Raw genomic sequence first — 16,842 nt, 5'->3', positions numbered from 1 at the left:
CAACGAGGCTGCCCGCGGCGCGCCTGACTGAACCGCGCCGGCAGCAGCGCCGCTGTCGAACCGCCCGGGACAGGCGCCATGGGCAGCCCGGGTCCTTCCGCTGCGCTGTCGGCGGCGCCAACGGCGGAGAGTGAGCGGGGAACGTGAGGGTGAGTGAGTGGGGGGGTGTGGGGCGGGATATGGGGCAGGGGTATGGGGTATGGGGTATGGGGTATGGGGTATGGGGTATGGGGTAAGGGGAGGGAATAGGGGGTGAGGCCAAGAAATCAGGGCTAAGGGCTGGAGCCGGGGCCTGGGCCTTGGGGCTTAGGGCTTAGGACCGGGGACAGGTTCTGTGAGGCATGTTCTGGTATTGAGACCGGTTCTGTCCGTGGGGCCGGTTCTGTCCGTGGGGCCGGTTCTGTCCGTGGGGCCGGGTCTGTCCGTGGGGCCGGGTCTGTCCGTGGGGCCGGGTCTGGCTGTGAGGCAGGTTCTGGATGTGGGACCCATTCTGGATATGGGGCCGGTTTGGGCTCTGGGACTGAGGCTGGATCTGGATCTTGGTCAGGTTCTGGGGCTGGGATTGAGGCTGGGTTGTAGTTCCAGGGGTTCTCCCGGCTCTGACCCCATCTCTTCACCCCCAGCATGGATACTGACCTGTATGATGAGTTTGGGAACTACATCGGGCCAGAGCTGGACTCTGATGACGAGGATGATGAGTTGGGCCGGGAGTCCAAGGACCTGGATGAGGTGAGTGCGTGGCTGTGGCAGGGCTGTTCTGTGCTGTGCAGCCACACACAGCAGGTGTTAAGCATGTCCTGCCCCGTGCCTGGCTCCCATTGCAGGGAAGGCTCTGCAGGATGGAGCGTGCCCTTTGTGCTGTCAGTTCCCTGTTCCTCCTGATGTGTGACACCAAGATTTACCTCCAGCCACAGTTCAGGCTTATGAAACACTTTGGTGCTGGCAGCAGCTCAGTGTGAGTGTTGGTTGCAGCTCGAGGATGACGACGATGATGATGATATGGGGGACCACGATGAGGACCACCCTGGGATGGAGGTGGTGCTGCATGAGGACAAGAAGTATTACCCCACTGCTGAGGAGGTCTATGGGCCTGAAGTGGAGACCATAGTGCAGGAGGAGGACACGCAGCCTCTCACTGGTGAGTGGGGTTTAAATCATCTCATTTGGTCCCCCCATAGGAAGAGAATCTGTCAATTCAAAGCTGTGTTTTTTGTCTGCGGAAAATCCCCATTCGATGTTTGGAGGTGCTGGGTTCAGGTCACCCATAACAGTGTTTTATTGTTCTTTCTTTTGTTTTCAGAGCCTATTATTAAACCTGTGAAAACCAAGAAGTTCTCTTTGATGGAACAGACGTTACCAGTCACTGTCTATGAGATGGAGTAAGTGATGTGCAGAGTTTGAAGCTTTGTTTCAGGCCATCTGTGCTGCAATTTCCTCACTTCTCATTGCTTACAGGCAGGGTGGGGAGGCAGAGGGGTGATCTATATGGAGGCGGGAGCTTACAGGGGGGCACTGGGTTTGTTCTTACTAACAGCAGCAATATAAGCAAGTACAGCTGGCTCCCTGAGTCTGAACCAAAAAGAAGAGGAAGAAAAGCACAAGGCCAGCTATTTTACAGCTATTTTGCCATCCTCGTAGGCAACACGGTGCATTTCCTATTATTTTTCTGATCCCTTTGTCCTCTGTTTACTCCATCAGTAATTAATTCTAACTCCTGCTCTTCCTTGATGTCAATGGTTTGGATGGGACCACGCAGAAGTCCCAGTGGGACTTAACCAGAAACCTGCAAGCTCGCTATTGATTTCACATTTAGCCTTGGTTTAAGACCAATAGGCAAGCATTTAATTTGTATTCCTATCGATTTCTGTGTTTTTTAAGCTCTTAATCAAAATGTTGTATGCTAAAAAGCCTGCTTCATAAGTGAAAATTAAAGTGTTTTTGAAGAAGGAGATTATTTGACCGGACTTACTATCCGCAGATCCATAATAATCGATCCTTGGCTGATAGCTTCCCATTATTTTGAAGAGTAGCTGCTAATTTAGGCTCTCAGTTCCATTTTGGCTGGGATCTCTGCAGAAGTGACCAGCCCATCAGTCCCATCTCGTTGGTGATTAAAAACCATTTAAGTTCTATGACTGTTCCTTGGGTCCCTGGGAACATCAGTGTTTTAAGACCTGAAAACCAGAATTAAGACCTGCAAGTTAGAATTAATAGTCTGTGGAACCCTGTGGTTACCTTTTAAAAGTGTGTGGGGTGTTGTTATCCACCTCTGTGGTTTGGTTGACTACCTGCCACCATTGGAGCGGAAGCGTTTCCTCCTCCGAGTTGCTCTAATACTGTCTAGAAGAGAAGAAAGGCGTTCGGAGTATTTAATCTCTTGCAGTTTTACCAACTCCGTCTCCTCCCACCCACTGCCATCTGTCCAGGACTCCAACTCTCTTGTCCTCCCCATCTGCAGAGTGGGATTCTTCCTCCGCAGGGCATGAAAGTTTGGAGAGGATTCAGAGGGGCCCTTGGGTGCAAAGCGGCGCCTACTTTTCTTAGACACAGCAGAAGCCTCCAACAGTCTTTTGTGCTTCATCCCTCCAGTTTCCTGGCAGATCTGATGGACAACTCCGAGCTGATTCGGAATGTGACTCTGTGTGGGCACCTTCACCACGGCAAGGTAGTGTGAATATCCCACGTGCGTTGGGTAGCAGTAACGATCTCCCTGTTCCTTACTTTGACTGCTGCTCTTTTGACCCCCCAATCCCTGCAGCAGCCTTCTCTCCTGCTCCTGTTGCTCTGCAGTTATTCCTGGCTTTTCTCTCCGTCATGTGGAAGTATTTCTGTACCCCCTTTTTCTATGCGCCCCGTGGGAGGGCTGGGATTATGCTGCTGTTTATCTCTTTGAACAAAGTCCCATCTCTTTTCCCTTGGTTTGGTGTTTTTCAGACTTGTTTTGTCGACTGCCTGATAGAGCAGACGCACCCAGAAATCAGGAAGCGCTACGACCAGGATGTAAGTGAGCTGTGGGCTTGTTCCTGCCTCGGAATGTGTGGGGGAAATGTGGTTTTGTGATCAGAATGAAGGGCTGGAAAACCAGAGTGCAGCCCTCATTCCAGTTCTGTCATTTGCCATGCAAGCAGCTGTCACGACATGCTTCAAACACAGCATTCAGTGCAAAACCGTGAGATTCTGACTCTTGTTTTGTCTTTGCAGCTCTGCTATACTGATATATTGTTCACAGAGCAGGAGGTAAGTGAGCCCTGTAGGACAAACATTGACTTCACCCAGCTGCCTCATGCTTTACTCACAATTACTTACCGTTCCTTCTTCTTCCATCTCATCATCTTTATGTGCCTTCTTCAGCTCAATTGTTTTCTGTATCAGGAAAATGAGCTGCTCGTCTTGTTTTGCCAGATCCCTTGTCCAACTGTCTCTCATTTACTGCAGCCCTCATGTCCATGTATGATTTTATCTACCTATGTGATGCTGAAAATCCACACCAGTTTTATTGTAACACATATGTAGCCTGTTAATCCACATCAGTAATATCACAACATGTGTGTGAACCATGTGGGGAAGGAGGTGGAAGGGATTCATAGCAGTGCTGGAAGAGGAGAAAAACTGTAATTGCAAATGCACACATTTCTGCAAGGCTTCCTGTGGTGGGAAGTTGTAGCTGGGTGCTTTGATTGTATGTAGTTGGGCATGGGTGGGGATTTCATCCAGTCCTATGCACTGAATGCTGCCGTGACCAGAGCAGTCCTGGGGAGCTTCTCTTTCTCTTCATCTTACTGCTGTGCTTTACGCTCTGTGTGATTGAATCTTATGTGCTGAGGCATAACTTAATAGCAGAGGAGTGAAAATGCAGAAAAATACAGATCTTCTGCCTCTGGCATTTGTATTTCCTTAGCTGTAATCAGACTTGGGTTGCGTGGCCCTGAAGTGGTGGCTTACCAGTCTGCACCAGTATGGAAGGAGGAGCTGGGCTGCACAGCGCAGTGATCTGAGTACAGGAGGTTGGGCTGGAGGGATGCTTCCTTCCCTCCGTCCTTCTGATGGATTCTTCCTCCTTCATCTTTTATCTGGGAATTTTTCATTTCGTTCCTTTAACCACTAATCCTGCTTTCCTGTGTTTCAGAGGGGAGTGGGGATCAAGAGCACACCAGTGACCATTGTGCTTCCAGACACCAAAGGAAAGTCTTTTCTCTTCAACATCATTGACACCCCAGGTATAATCCTGCAAATCCTGTTTCGGGGTGCACTTAGCTGAAGGCAGCTGGATGTGTAAAGCAGATCTATGAGCACATGTTCATTTCTCTGTGCTCCTCTGGGTAGTGCTGTTGATGGGAGCAGATCAATGTGTTGAAACTGAGGCCAAATTTTAAGGGGAAGGCAGCTGTGTTCTGCCTTGCTGGGTGTCAGTGACCAGAGCCGAGGGACAGCCCCAAACCTGCACTCAGGTTTAAGACTACTCTCATTCTCACTTTCTCTTTCATTCCTGTTTGCTTTCTGAAGGTCACGTCAATTTTTCTGACGAGGTGACAGCTGGCCTTCGCATTTCGGATGGCGTTGTGCTTTTCATCGACGCAGCTGAGGGGGTGAGTGTCAGCTTCTCCTGGGGGTTCATTCTGAGCTCACACCAGAGCTTTGACCCTGCTTTATCACAAAGGGGGTGGGCTCAGCTTGCAGTGCTGAAGGCTTTTTGGAGGTCACTTTGAGAATCAGCCAAAGCTGGGACTCAGTCCTTGTGCTCTTATTTCCAGGTCTGTCATAACATGTGACCTGTAGGCTCATATCTGATTTATTTGCATCACCACTATATGTAAAATTGGGCAGGTTATTTATATCAGAGATGTCTGAGGGGTAGAATTCAAGCAATTCAGTTGAGCTATCACCTACTTTAAACTTCAGGATGATCACTGATGGTTCAGCTGAGGCTTTCCTACGGGCTACAGCCCTGTATGTAAGGGTCACTGCCTGGCATGCCCTACATAGCATTTTGCAGAGGGCTTTTGCTAGGGGTGCTGGTGCTCATTTCCCTGCAGGTGATGCTGAACACAGAGAGGCTGATCAAGCACGCAGTGCAGGAACGGCTGGCGGTGACTGTGTGCATCAACAAAATAGACCGCCTGATCCTGGAGCTGAAGCTGCCCCCTACAGATGCTTACTACAAACTCCGACATATCGTGGATGAAGTTAATGGTCTGATCAGGTTCGGATGGGAGCCCACAATGGGTGTGTGGGTTTGTGGGTGGGTGGGTGCCCCCAGGGCAGTAGGCAGCAGCAGGGGAGGCCCCACACAAGAGCTTTTGCAGCCCATTGATTGCACACTCACCTTGTTGAGCACATGGGCATTGCACAGCTGTGTGCATGTGAGCTCACCCATGCACACTGGCACCTGCACCCATGCACAACCACATGTGCACATGCATCCCCACACAAATGTGCACCTCCACACTTGTGGAGGGGAAACTGAGGCACGGAGCAGCCCCATCCCACAGCCCAGCCACTGCCTGCTCTCTCTCTTCCCCAAATCCCAAATGAGCTCCAGCCCAGCAGTAGGGTCATAGTGCCCTGTGCCCCAGCACCCCACAAGCATTGGTTTCTCCCCACACCACTGGAGCCCCTCCATGCCACCTGGCCGCCCACCTTTTAATGATCCAGGCAGTTTAAACTGCTTGCCTGTCCCCTGCTGCTATTTGGTGTGGGAAATAGATGTGAGCTGGTTTGTAGCATTGATTTATGTTGTTTTTTTTTTCCCCTTGTCTCCAAATCCTGTCTCCTCTCAGCATGTATTCCACCGACGAGAACCTCGTCCTGTCTCCCCTTCTGGGGAACGTGTGTTTCTCCAGCTCACAGTACAGCATCTGCTTCACGCTGGGATCTTTTGCAAAGATTTATGCAGACACATATGGTGAGGATTATCCAGAAACCTTGCATGCTTTAACATCTCATTTCCTAACCTTTTTGTTGAGGCTTTCTAAGCTATTCTGCTTCAGCTTTCACTGCGTATCTATGCGGCCAGTTTATGCACACTTGAACTTCAGGAAATTGAGAGGTACTGCAGATCAGAGCCCCGAGTGACTTTATTATAGTCTCGTAGACTGCAGACTGTTTATTATAGCCTTTCCATGCTGGTAAAAAGCAAAAATACGGTTCTAACTTGTTTTTAGGTAAATAGTTTCTCCTGATAAATATTTCTGGAGTCAGAAGTTGTTGTTTTATGTATACCCTTAATCAGAAGAAACAGCTGGAGGCTGAAGACAAGCGTTGTGCCTTGCAATCCATATACCTGGACAGTGCAGCAGTGAAGCTGTTAAGCTCTGCCTGCCTTTTCCCAGTAGAATCCCAAGTCTGAGGTTCAGCTGCAGCCAGGCAGAGCTCAGCCCACGAGGTTTTGCACTCTTGCCCTTCGATCTTTTTTAAGAAACCATCTTTTTCTGCCTTTGATTTAATTTTCTGTTCCCCTGGTGCCCCTCGAGGCAATCTGCCCCTTGTAAAAGAGGAGCCTTTGGTTTGCACTGCTTGCATTAGTCAGCGATCCAGCCAAGTTCTGAAGTTCCACGTTGGGGGATTTGGGGTGATCTGTAGGAATGTTGTAGATCAGCTCTCGCAAAGAAGTTGGCCTGAGGGAGGACGAAGTTGTAGAGGTCAAAGACTGATATTTCAGGGCTATTGTGCACCTTCATCAGTTTGGAGAAATAAATGAGCTCCCTGGGCATCGCAGAGTGAACGCAAGATGGTACCCCCCTGCTTTTGGAGGCTGATAAAGCATTCAGTGCAGTCGGTGGGAGGTGTCATCATCCATGAGCTGAATGGTACTTAAGTCAGTAACATCCGGCGGTGGTCACCAGGGATTTTGATTGCAGCCACCACTCTTCCAGTACCGTGAGTTATGGTGGTTTAACTGTCAGAACTGCAGCCACCCTGAAATTTCTTATGTCTGCACATCTGCCCACAGCAAAAGCTTGTTTGGAAACCACTGTAAATTACAACCGCTGTCTTTTTATTTGTAAATCCACCATGACAGCCAAGCACCGTTCCTTCAGCACTTGGAAATGCACTTAATGCATCAGCTCAGCTCAAACAAGAACCTGGAGGTGTTCAGCAAGGCAGAAAATGCTGCGCTGAGCCGTCAGGGTGTCAGCCATCCCAGCACCTTGGCACCGCGCAGTCAGGTCATGGTGTTACTGGTTGGAAAAATGAAGCAGATGTAACTGGGTTCCTGCAGAGCTGAGTCTGACTCCTCTCAGCTGTAACCTCGTGTGTGATCAGGACAGCTGAATTGTTCCTGAGAGGGAGATGTGCAAACACACAGTGCTCCTGGGGGCTGCTGCTGCAATAGTCCTCACAGGGCTGTTTTCTGGCCACTTCTCTGCCCAGCTGCCCCAGTTCAGGGTTTAGTCAGTTACACTGAATGGGGACCAAGTGTTCACTCACCAGCATTGCACCAAAACCTCAGGGTCACTTTAAAGGGCAAAAAGATCTCCAAAATGAGAGAAATACTGTGTCTCTTATTCTTGCTTCTTCCTTTCAGGTGATATCAATTATCAGGAGTTTGCAAAGCGGCTTTGGGGTGACATCTACTTCAACCCAAAAACGTAAGAGGCCTGTTGAGGTGTCTGTTACTTTGTTCCTGTTTATTTTTTCCTCTCCCTCCTCTGTAAACTGGACTGGATGACCGTTTGAGGTCCCTTCCAGCCTGAGCTGCCCTGTGATCCTGTGGTGGGAGGAAAGGTTGGGTCAGTCCTCCTGCTTGATATGATTCCATGTTCTCCTGAATCATGAATGGGAGCAAAGAGCTCTTCTGACCCTTGTTTGGAGTAAGAGTGGCTTCATTATCCCTGAGTGCTTCCCAGGGAGGTTGGGAGGGGTAGATAACTCAAGAAGAGCAGTGGCTGTGTGCAGGTTGATGCCAGTTGCTTGTGTGCTTGCTGCTCACTGCTCTCTTTTTGTCTACCAACAGGCGGAAGTTCACTAAGAAGGCCCCAACCAGCAGCTCCCAGCGCAGCTTTGTGGAGTTCATTCTTGAGCCCCTGTACAAGATCTTGGCTCAGGTACATGGTGGTTTGTTATTCTTGCAGCTCCAGACCATGAGCTTGCAAGGACTGAGTGGTCACTAGGTGGTGGTGGTGTGTGATGCCTGCGGGACTCTTCACACATTTCTGGGTTTGAGCATGCATAGAGGTGATGGACTTCTCCTTACAGCTATTCCTTGCAGATATGGCCCTATGTCTGTGCAGTTAGAACTGCTTTTGCTCTTTGTAATGTGCTATGATAGCAGCCAAGTGATAAAATGAGCTGCCCAGCCTGTTTTGTGTGAGCTCAGTTGTGTGAGCAAGGCTGAGAGCAATACCTGGCAATACATTCGGGGCCTTCAGCTGCACCCAGGAGCCTGGGACTTGGGCACCTGCAGCAGAGCCAACAGTGGTGCCTGTCATCCTGCAGGTGGTGGGGGATGTGGACACGACCCTGCCTCGCACTCTGGATGAACTTGGCATCCACCTGACCAAAGAGGAATTGAAACTGAACATTCGACCGCTCCTACGACTTGTCTGCAAGAAGTTCTTTGGGGAGTTCACAGGTAAATCCTTCCCAGCCACAATGTTCCCAATGGCTTACCCTCATGTGGACGGAGTCTAAGGGCTGTAATGCAAACACAGAGTGTCAGCTTGCACAGATTCCTTTCTCAGCTTTGTTTTTCCGTGTATAAAATACAAACTGTTTCCTCAAAGAACAGCTTGAGATGCTGCTCACATCTTCCCCTTACTGTGGGTGCTCTGCAGTTGGGTTTAAGTTATGTTTATTGGGGTACATTTTATTTTTCTTCTACCCTGCTTGATCACGATGTATTACTTTTTCAGGCTTTGTGGACATGTGTGTGCAGCATATTCCCTCCCCAAAGTTGGGAGCCAAGACAAAAATCGAACACACCTACACTGGTGGCGTTGACTCCGATCTTGGGGAGGCCATGAGTGAATGTGACCCTGACGTAAGGAAGCTCTTTTATTTTGTTCTGAGCATCCAAAATGTGGCAAATACACCCCCCTTTCACTGCCTTGACAGAGCAGCTGCCTCCTGGACAGCCATCTGCACTGATTTGACTTCCAGCACTCTGAAACCTCTCATCCGATACTGAAACAAATCTCTTCACTCTGAGAAACTTTAGTGCCTGTCAGGGCAGCCCTTGGGAGATAGAACTGTTTGACAGTGTTCAGAACAAGAGTCTGGGTCAGGACTCTGGAGCATGTGGGCGCTGCAGGGTGATTCTGTGTCCTTTTGCTGCCTTTTGTCTCTTTTCCATGAAGTTTTATTCACTCTCCAACCTCCTGCATGAGGCTGATAAAAATAATGCTATATTAGCAAGTCACAAGAAGTATTTTTATGTTCCATCTCTTCGATCCAATTGTATCCATAGGTCCTACCAGGTCTGTGTCTGTTTTCTGGCTGTCTATTGAATATGGTTTCTTTCTTTTCCATGGGAAGGGTCCTCTGATGTGTCACACAACAAAAATGTACAGCACAGACGACGGCGTTCAGTTCCATGCCTTTGGCCGAGTGCTCAGCGGTACCATCCATGCTGGGCAGCCTGTGAAGGTCCTGGGAGAGAATTACACCCTGGAGGATGAGGAGGATTCCCAGATCTGCACTGTTGGACGCCTCTGGATCTCAGTTGCGAGGTAGGGAGAGCTCTGACAAGGTGTTGGTTTTTGAGAGAAGTCACTGGGAGTCATTGCTGTCAGAGACAGGGAGGAGGACGGTGCTGTCAGCGGCCTGAGGTACAGTAATAAGAGTGGATTTAATTTAGATATAAGGAAGAATTTCTGTACTGTGAGGGTGGCTGAATGCTGGAATGGGCTGCCCAAAGAAGTTGTAGGTGCCCCATCCCTGGAAGCATTCAAAGTCAATTGCATGGAACCTTGACCAACCTGATCTGGTGGGAGATCTTGGCTTCTGAACGAACAAATGATCTTTAAAAACCCTTTCCAACCCACACTGCTCTATGGTTCTGTCATCCTCCCACACCTTTTAGGTATCACATTGAGGTTAACCGTGTTCCTGCTGGCAACTGGGTGCTGATAGAAGGAGTGGACCAGCCCATTGTGAAGACTGCAACTGTCACGGAGCCACGAGGCAATGAGGAGGTACTGTGTGCGCCTGCTGTCACTCAGCCCTGCAGGAATTTAGGGTGTTGGAATGTATCTTAAAAGCTGAGGTGGTGAGATTAAATAAAGACAAGGGCTGGGGTACAAGAGCCAACAGTGGAAGGAGAACAACTCAGATGCTCTGTTAGACCCCAAGGTCCATCTATGATGCAAAGCTCTTTGTCCTTACTTGATTCCAGGCTCAGATCTTCCGCCCTTTGAAGTTCAACACTACGTCTGTCATCAAAATAGCAGTAGAGCCAGTCAACCCCTCTGAGCTCCCCAAAATGTTGGATGGTCTCCGCAAAGTCAACAAGAGCTACCCATCGCTTACCACAAAGGTATTTCTGGTGTATGTGTGCTCTGGGATACCTCATAGGCTGATCTTAAGAACAAATCAGTTTAACTGGGGGATGTTTTGTTTGTTCTGGGTTTTTTTTTAATGCTGGTAAATCCTGAGGTTTATATGGGGCCCTGCAAGACAAGGACCTGTGAGCAATAATGCTGTGAACTGAACCCTTCTCTTGTTTTTCAGGTGGAAGAGTCTGGAGAACATGTGATCCTGGGGACAGGGGAGCTCTATCTGGATTGCGTGATGCATGATCTGCGGAAGATGTATTCTGAGATTGATATCAAGGTGAGGAAATGGGAGGAGGGGGTGTTTCCCAGCTGGGGAAGGGTTTTGTCCTTCAAACTCAGAAGGATGGGAAAATAAACCTTGCACAGTTGACAGGGTGACTGTCTGCCTCTGGTTCCTCCTCACTGTGCTGAGGTTGTTGCAATATTGTAAGAGGGGCTTCTGTGTCAATCTAAATAATACAAACTCCCTCTACAAACCTGATGCTGTTGTTCCAGGTCGCTGATCCGGTCGTGACGTTCTGTGAGACAGTGGTGGAAACGTCCTCCCTGAAGTGCTTTGCTGAGACTCCCAATAAGAAGTAAGAGCCCAGGGCAGCCATGGGAGCAGTCAGTGGGGACAGGCAGTGGATGGGTTCTCTTAGGGGGCTGCTCCCAGGCAAGTGGCAGCCTTCCATCTGCTGAGCCCCAGTAACACACTGAGTCCCACAGATGTTTCTGTGTTCTCTGTGAGCTCAGAATGGAGGGAATAGAAGAAAGATCCACATTCTCCTTTAACTGAATTTCACACCCTCTCAGCAGTTCTCTGTCATTTTCAAGACTGGGAGGTGTATTGGGATCATAGAGCCAATTACTGCCAAAGAGCCCATTACTGCCTTCAGTGATTCCACAAAACTTGTGAAACGTTTCATCTTAATCTTGAAATTAATATACTCCTTTCTGGTGCCTTACAACCCCGTCTTGTCTTTATGCTCCAGCAAGGTGTTAGGAGATGTGCATGTTGGAGGGAGGGAGGCCTGGCATGGAATCATAGATTGAATAACCAGAATGAAAGTATGTTGTAATACAGCATGTTGTAATGCCTGAGTTTTCATGGAAATGGTGATCTATCATACAATGGAGATAGTTTTCCTGTATTCCACTGTGCTTTCTGGTAATTCTTGCCTTCTTTTCTACTGAAATACTGTGGCTGGAAGTCTTGTTTTTGGGAACAGACAGGTTTTGCTCTTCAGACTGTCTTAGAGGTGCAGGGCAGGTGGAGTGACGTGCTATAGGGCCAACGTTCCCATGTGAGTGGCGTTGTCCAAAGCAACATCCCTTATGTCTGACACTTCCTTATGCAGCCAGTATGAGCTCTGGACATCTGGCAGGGAGGGATGGGGGCCACTCCTGTCCCTTAGCAATCTGCTGCTGGAGGTGAGCAGACTTCAGAGAGCAGTTGTTAGCAGCGTGGGTTGTCTTTACAAGCACAACAGTAATGCTGAAAGACACGGATGGCTTCATCTCTCTGGCTGTGTTGCACAGTCCCCGAGGTCCTGCCAATTACTCCCATTTCTGTCATTCTGTGGACTAATTGCAACTGTCTCTCTTCTCAGGAACAAGATCACGATGATTGCTGAACCTCTGGAGAAGGGACTTGCGGAGGACATTGAAAATGAAGTGGTCCAAATAACGTGGAACAGGTATGGACAGTCTGGGGGGAGCAAGGATCTTTCTGGAGGGAAATAACTGGGGAAGTAGGGAGCACTGGGATCCACAAGGATCAGTCAGCAGCTCCCAGGCAGGGATCCTGGGTGCACCAGTGAGTCCAGGAGCATCCTGGCCCAGCAAACAGTTTGCTTCGTGTAAAAAGCTGAGGCTGTTTTTATGTGGAGCAGGTTTATAAATACTTACTTTCTGAGTGCAGATCAGACTCTGCTTTCCTAAACTTCCTTCTGTTCTTCCATCAGAAAGAAGCTGGGTGAATTCTTCCAGACCAAATACGACTGGGATTTGCTGGCTGCCCGTTCCATCTGGGCCTTCGGGCCGGATGCCACTGGCCCAAACATCCTGGTAGATGATACTCTGCCCTCAGAGGTGAGGAACAGGCACAGGGGTTATATTGGAGTGAAATATATTGTGTGCCCCGGTGGTGCAGTGGTTAAAGACGCCGCCTTGCAACACTGGGGCCCGGGGTTCGAATCCCCCCTGTGGCGCAAGTGGTAGAAGTGCCGCTCTGCTACACAGAGGCTCGAATCCCGGGGGCTGGACTCGATGATCTCTAAGGTCCCTTCCAACCCGCACGAAACTATGAAACTATGAAACTATGAAATGTTTATTCTGTTCTGTCCAGAGGTGGCAGTTCCTTCCAGGACCTGCAGCAAGGTTCTAATGCTGTAGGAGTGCTTGTTGGTTTGTCATGTCTCAGATACATTGAGCTTCTTCCTCTATGCTCATATCAAAGCTGGTGAACTGTCAGTCCGCAGTTTGGGCCAGCACCCTCAGAACTGAACGGCCTGTCTTTAAGGATTACCAAAATAGGCACTCTTCACTTCTGACTATAGATGTCAAACTCTTAAAGATGATGATTCAGAGCTGTGAGGAGGGTGCAGAAGAACATGGCTGCTCATCTAATAAACAACTGTTAAACACTGGGGTCTATCTGATCCTGCCTTGTCTCTGTCCATAGGTGGACAAGGCGCTGCTGGGCTCCGTGAAGGACAGCATTGTGCAGGGATTTCAGTGGGGGACCAGGGAAGGGCCTCTCTGTGATGAATGTAAGTAGAACCTGTGTAGGAATGGGGCTGATGAATGAATTCTACCATCTTTAAGTGGATGGCTGAACTTTCTCTGATGGCTCTATCTCTTTTGCGACCCCTGTGCTCAGAGTCTTTGGGGATGCATGGCTGGTGCTGCTATGGCAAAGGGCAGCTGCTAAGATCACTTGCTGTTGTTTCTTCCTTTCCTCAGTGATCCGCAATGTGAAGTTTAAGATCCTGGACGCAGTGATTGCTCAGGAGCCTTTGCACCGAGGTGGAGGTCAGATCATCCCGACGGCACGGAGGGTTGTGTACTCAGCTTTCCTGATGGTGAGCACTGTGTGTGCATGGCAAAAACTGAGCCTCGTGCAGTGATGGCTGAGAGGCTCCAGTGAGCACAGGTTGTACGTGTGCTGCAGCATCTGCCACAAGGATGGTGGTTTAAACTGCCTTGTTTGCAGTGCCCTTTCAGGCTGGCACACAGGCTTAACAAGTGGTCACGTTCCAGCCTGGCTGGAAGCCTGCCTGCATCTGCTGCCTCCTGTTGTGCAAGTGTTAGACTTGCTGGGGAAGGTGGGAATGTGAAGAGGGAACACATCAACGTGGGCAGGAGGAGGAAAGCACAGAGCTCCTGTTTGTTGGGGTTCATTCAGGCACTGGAGGGGCAGCAGGAACCCTCTCATCCCCACTTGGGTGCTGTGTTTGAGCTGTTTGGCAGCTTCTGATCCTGTGTGTGCTGCAGCACATTGATGCTGCTGTAGGCTCATCTGCTGTTTGCCTTTGTGCCCCCAGGCCACCCCTCGTCTGATGGAGCCCTACTACTTTGTGGAGGTGCAGGCCCCAGCTGACTGCGTGTCCGCCGTGTACACTGTGCTGGCACGGCGCAGGTGAGCTGCCATCAGTGCAAAGCAGCAGCTGCTTGCCTGGGTGGTAGAGACCTCTACAGTCCCTTGGAAGGGGGGGCTGATGTGGAAATGAGGGGAGAGGGCAAAATCTGTCTGCTGTGCTGTGTGGGGAGGGGATGTCCAACACCACATGCAGTGCTTTGCTTTGTGCCTGGGGCTGTTGGAGTGTTGGAAAGGAGCAATAAAATGGGACATGTAGGAAAAGGAATGTTTTGACTTTCTGACAGAGGCCACGTGACACAGGACGCTCCGATCCCAGGCTCCCCTCTGTACACCATCAAAGCCTTCATCCCCGCCATCGATTCCTTCGGCTTCGAGACAGACCTGAGGACCCACACACAGGGACAGGCGTTCTCACTGTCTGTCTTCCACCACTGGCAGGTGAGTCCTACTGGGAAGGAGGGGATGGCAGATCAGGCTGTGCTCAGTGCTGCAGCTTACACAGGGCAGCCCAAACATCTCAGAGATCTCCAGTGCGGGCATTTGGAGCTGGTGGGGGCTTTGTGCACCAAGTGTCTGCTGCCAGAAGCCTGAGGCTTTGCTCCTTGTCACCCAGCATTTCCCCTTAGCAGAAGTGCTGAATGCTGCTTGCTGAGCTCAAGGGTCCCTCAGTGCCTGAGTGGAAGGTGTGCTCTGCTGGGTGCTGTTTGGTGCACTGAGCTCTGCACCTCGGGGGGCTCAAGGCTTAGACTTGCTGTTCTGCTGTGATTGCCACCCTTCAGCTTTGGCTCTCAGGGAAAAGCTTTGGAGCCACACTCTGAGTGACTTCCCACAGAATTGGTGGCAATGTGACTCTTTCTCCCTACCTGAGAACAGATGCCACACTGGGGCTTTGTCACACCTGGGGGTGTCCGTGGGGCCCGTGCATGTTTCCCTTTGAAGCTCAGGCTCTCCTGGAGCTCCCAGTGTTGTTCTCAGCCGTGGTCTTGTTGCAGATTGTGCCTGGTGACCCTTTGGACAAAAGCATCGTCATCCGCCCCCTGGAGCCTCAGCCGGCCCCACATCTGGCCAGGGAGTTCATGATTAAGACCCGACGCAGGAAGGTACGTCTGGGATCCACGGGAGCTCTGCCAGGAGGGCTGTGTGGGTTGTGGCATGCAGTGGAATGACACAGATTTGGGTTACTCCGCAGGGCCTGAGCGAGGACGTGAGCATCAGCAAGTTCTTCGATGACCCCATGTTGCTGGAGCTGGCCAAGCAAGACGTCGTTCTCAACTACCCCATGTGAACACATCCCTGCTGAGCCCAGGGAGCCCAGTGGGCCCAGCGCTTCCCACCTCTCAGGGCTCCTCAGGTTGCTCTTGTATGGCTGGAGAAACCCCTTGGGGTGTTTGTGCACCACATTCTCAGCCCCACACCGATGCTTTATGTGTTATCAGAGCCCTGTGTGCAGTGAGGAGGTTGTTTTCCCTTTAGCTCCTCTCTCTGCAGGCACACAGATGTGGTCTGGGCTGCAACGCATCAACTTGAGTTGAATGTTTGGACTCTTGGGGTGTGAGGTTGCTGGGTCAGCTCCTGCCTTTAGTAATGCTGCCCGTGGGTGCTCTGCCTTCCCTTAGGTGCAGTGCTGGGGATGGGGCTGTTCCTACCAACCTCCCCAGGAAAAGGGGCAAGTCTGGATTTTTACCTTTATTTTTGTACGTGTTTTTGGAATCCTGCTAAACATTGAATGCAAACTTACACCCGGAGCTCAGTCTGATCCCTTTGGCAGAAGGCAGAGGGGGCAGTGCCCCTATTTCCTCCATCCCAGCACTGCTTTATGTCTTTGTCACTATGTCCCAACCAAGACAAGTCATGTAGGACTGTTCCTTTCTCACTTGGCTTTGTCCTGCTGCTGCATTTCCAGGGGGTCCAGAGGGCTCAGCTCTATTACATCAGCTCTATGTCCCTGGAGAATGGAGGGGGGGGGGTGACATCCATCATCCTCCCAACACAGCTCTGCCTTCAGCCCTGTGCTCTGGGCCTGGATTCTGGCTCTGGGGACTGTGCAGAGTCGCCCTATGGGCAGCCCCCCATCATCGCCCCATATCTGCCCACCCCATATCCCTGCACACCCCAATTGGGTGCAGGACGGGGCCGGCAGCGTGGGAAGCAGTCAGTTCTCATACGGGCTGCTCCCAGTGGGAGCCCAGCTGGAAAACATTGACCTGCAGCAGCCGGCAATGCGCACGGAGTGGGAATTTTCCATGGATGCGGTCATTCAATGGGAATGGGGAATATGTGTGGGGTGGGGGGCTGTGGGGTTCCTCCCTGTCTGCCTGCCCGTGGGGTGGTGCAGTGGTAAACTGAGGCATGGCAGTATAGGGGTCTGGGAGCAGGGCTCTGTGCATGGCCTGAGTTCATTGGGGCTCAGCAGTGGGGCAGCAGGACCATGAGGTGCACAGTCATAGCAGTGGGGGCCCCTCTGCAGTGGGACCATCAGCTGGGATGGGGCCCCACGTTGCCCCATTGGTGCACCACTCACAGCCCTACTGGGGTCATGATATGCTGAACAATGGGGTGAGCCCCATTCCCAGTGCTCCTGACCCCAACCTGTCCCCATATCTCTATTTCCAGTGTCCCTTTGCCCATGTTCCTGTTCCCATGTCTCCATTCTGATCCCATTCCCAGTGTCCCTGTCCCTGCCGTGTCCCCATGTCCCTGTCCTTATACTCTTCCCAGTGTCCCTGTCCCCATATCTGTTCCCACTGTCCCTGTGTCCCCATCCCA

General features: G+C 50.7%; 1 protein-coding gene across 1 annotated transcript; it reads left to right on the top strand.

The window, feature by feature from the left end:
• The first annotated feature begins 11 nt into the window (after nucleotides 1-11).
• EFTUD2 (elongation factor Tu GTP binding domain containing 2) lies at nucleotides 12-15,821 on the top strand. Its single transcript, XM_015885469.2, has 28 exons — nucleotides 12-149; nucleotides 624-729; nucleotides 973-1,138; nucleotides 1,301-1,379; nucleotides 2,590-2,665; nucleotides 2,935-3,000; nucleotides 3,202-3,237; nucleotides 4,127-4,217; nucleotides 4,504-4,586; nucleotides 5,034-5,200; nucleotides 5,778-5,902; nucleotides 7,526-7,589; nucleotides 7,955-8,045; nucleotides 8,437-8,572; nucleotides 8,853-8,980; nucleotides 9,475-9,668; nucleotides 10,022-10,133; nucleotides 10,334-10,474; nucleotides 10,669-10,770; nucleotides 10,989-11,071; nucleotides 12,086-12,172; nucleotides 12,440-12,566; nucleotides 13,159-13,246; nucleotides 13,440-13,558; nucleotides 14,021-14,115; nucleotides 14,361-14,514; nucleotides 15,069-15,176; nucleotides 15,266-15,821. The coding sequence occupies exons 2-28, from the start codon at nucleotides 625-627 to the stop codon at nucleotides 15,359-15,361; spliced, it is 2,919 nt and encodes a 972-aa protein (XP_015740955.1). The 5' UTR covers nucleotides 12-149; nucleotide 624; the 3' UTR covers nucleotides 15,362-15,821.
• Nucleotides 15,822-16,842: the final 1,021 nt, after the last annotated feature.

Source organism: Coturnix japonica, chromosome 27 (genome assembly GCF_001577835.2).
Source record: "Coturnix japonica isolate 7356 chromosome 27, Coturnix japonica 2.1, whole genome shotgun sequence".
In the NCBI taxonomy this organism is placed as follows: Eukaryota; Metazoa; Chordata; class Aves; order Galliformes; family Phasianidae; genus Coturnix; species Coturnix japonica.
The sequence above is the reverse complement of the archived record's forward strand: the minus strand, read 5'-3'. Positions and strand labels throughout refer to the sequence as shown.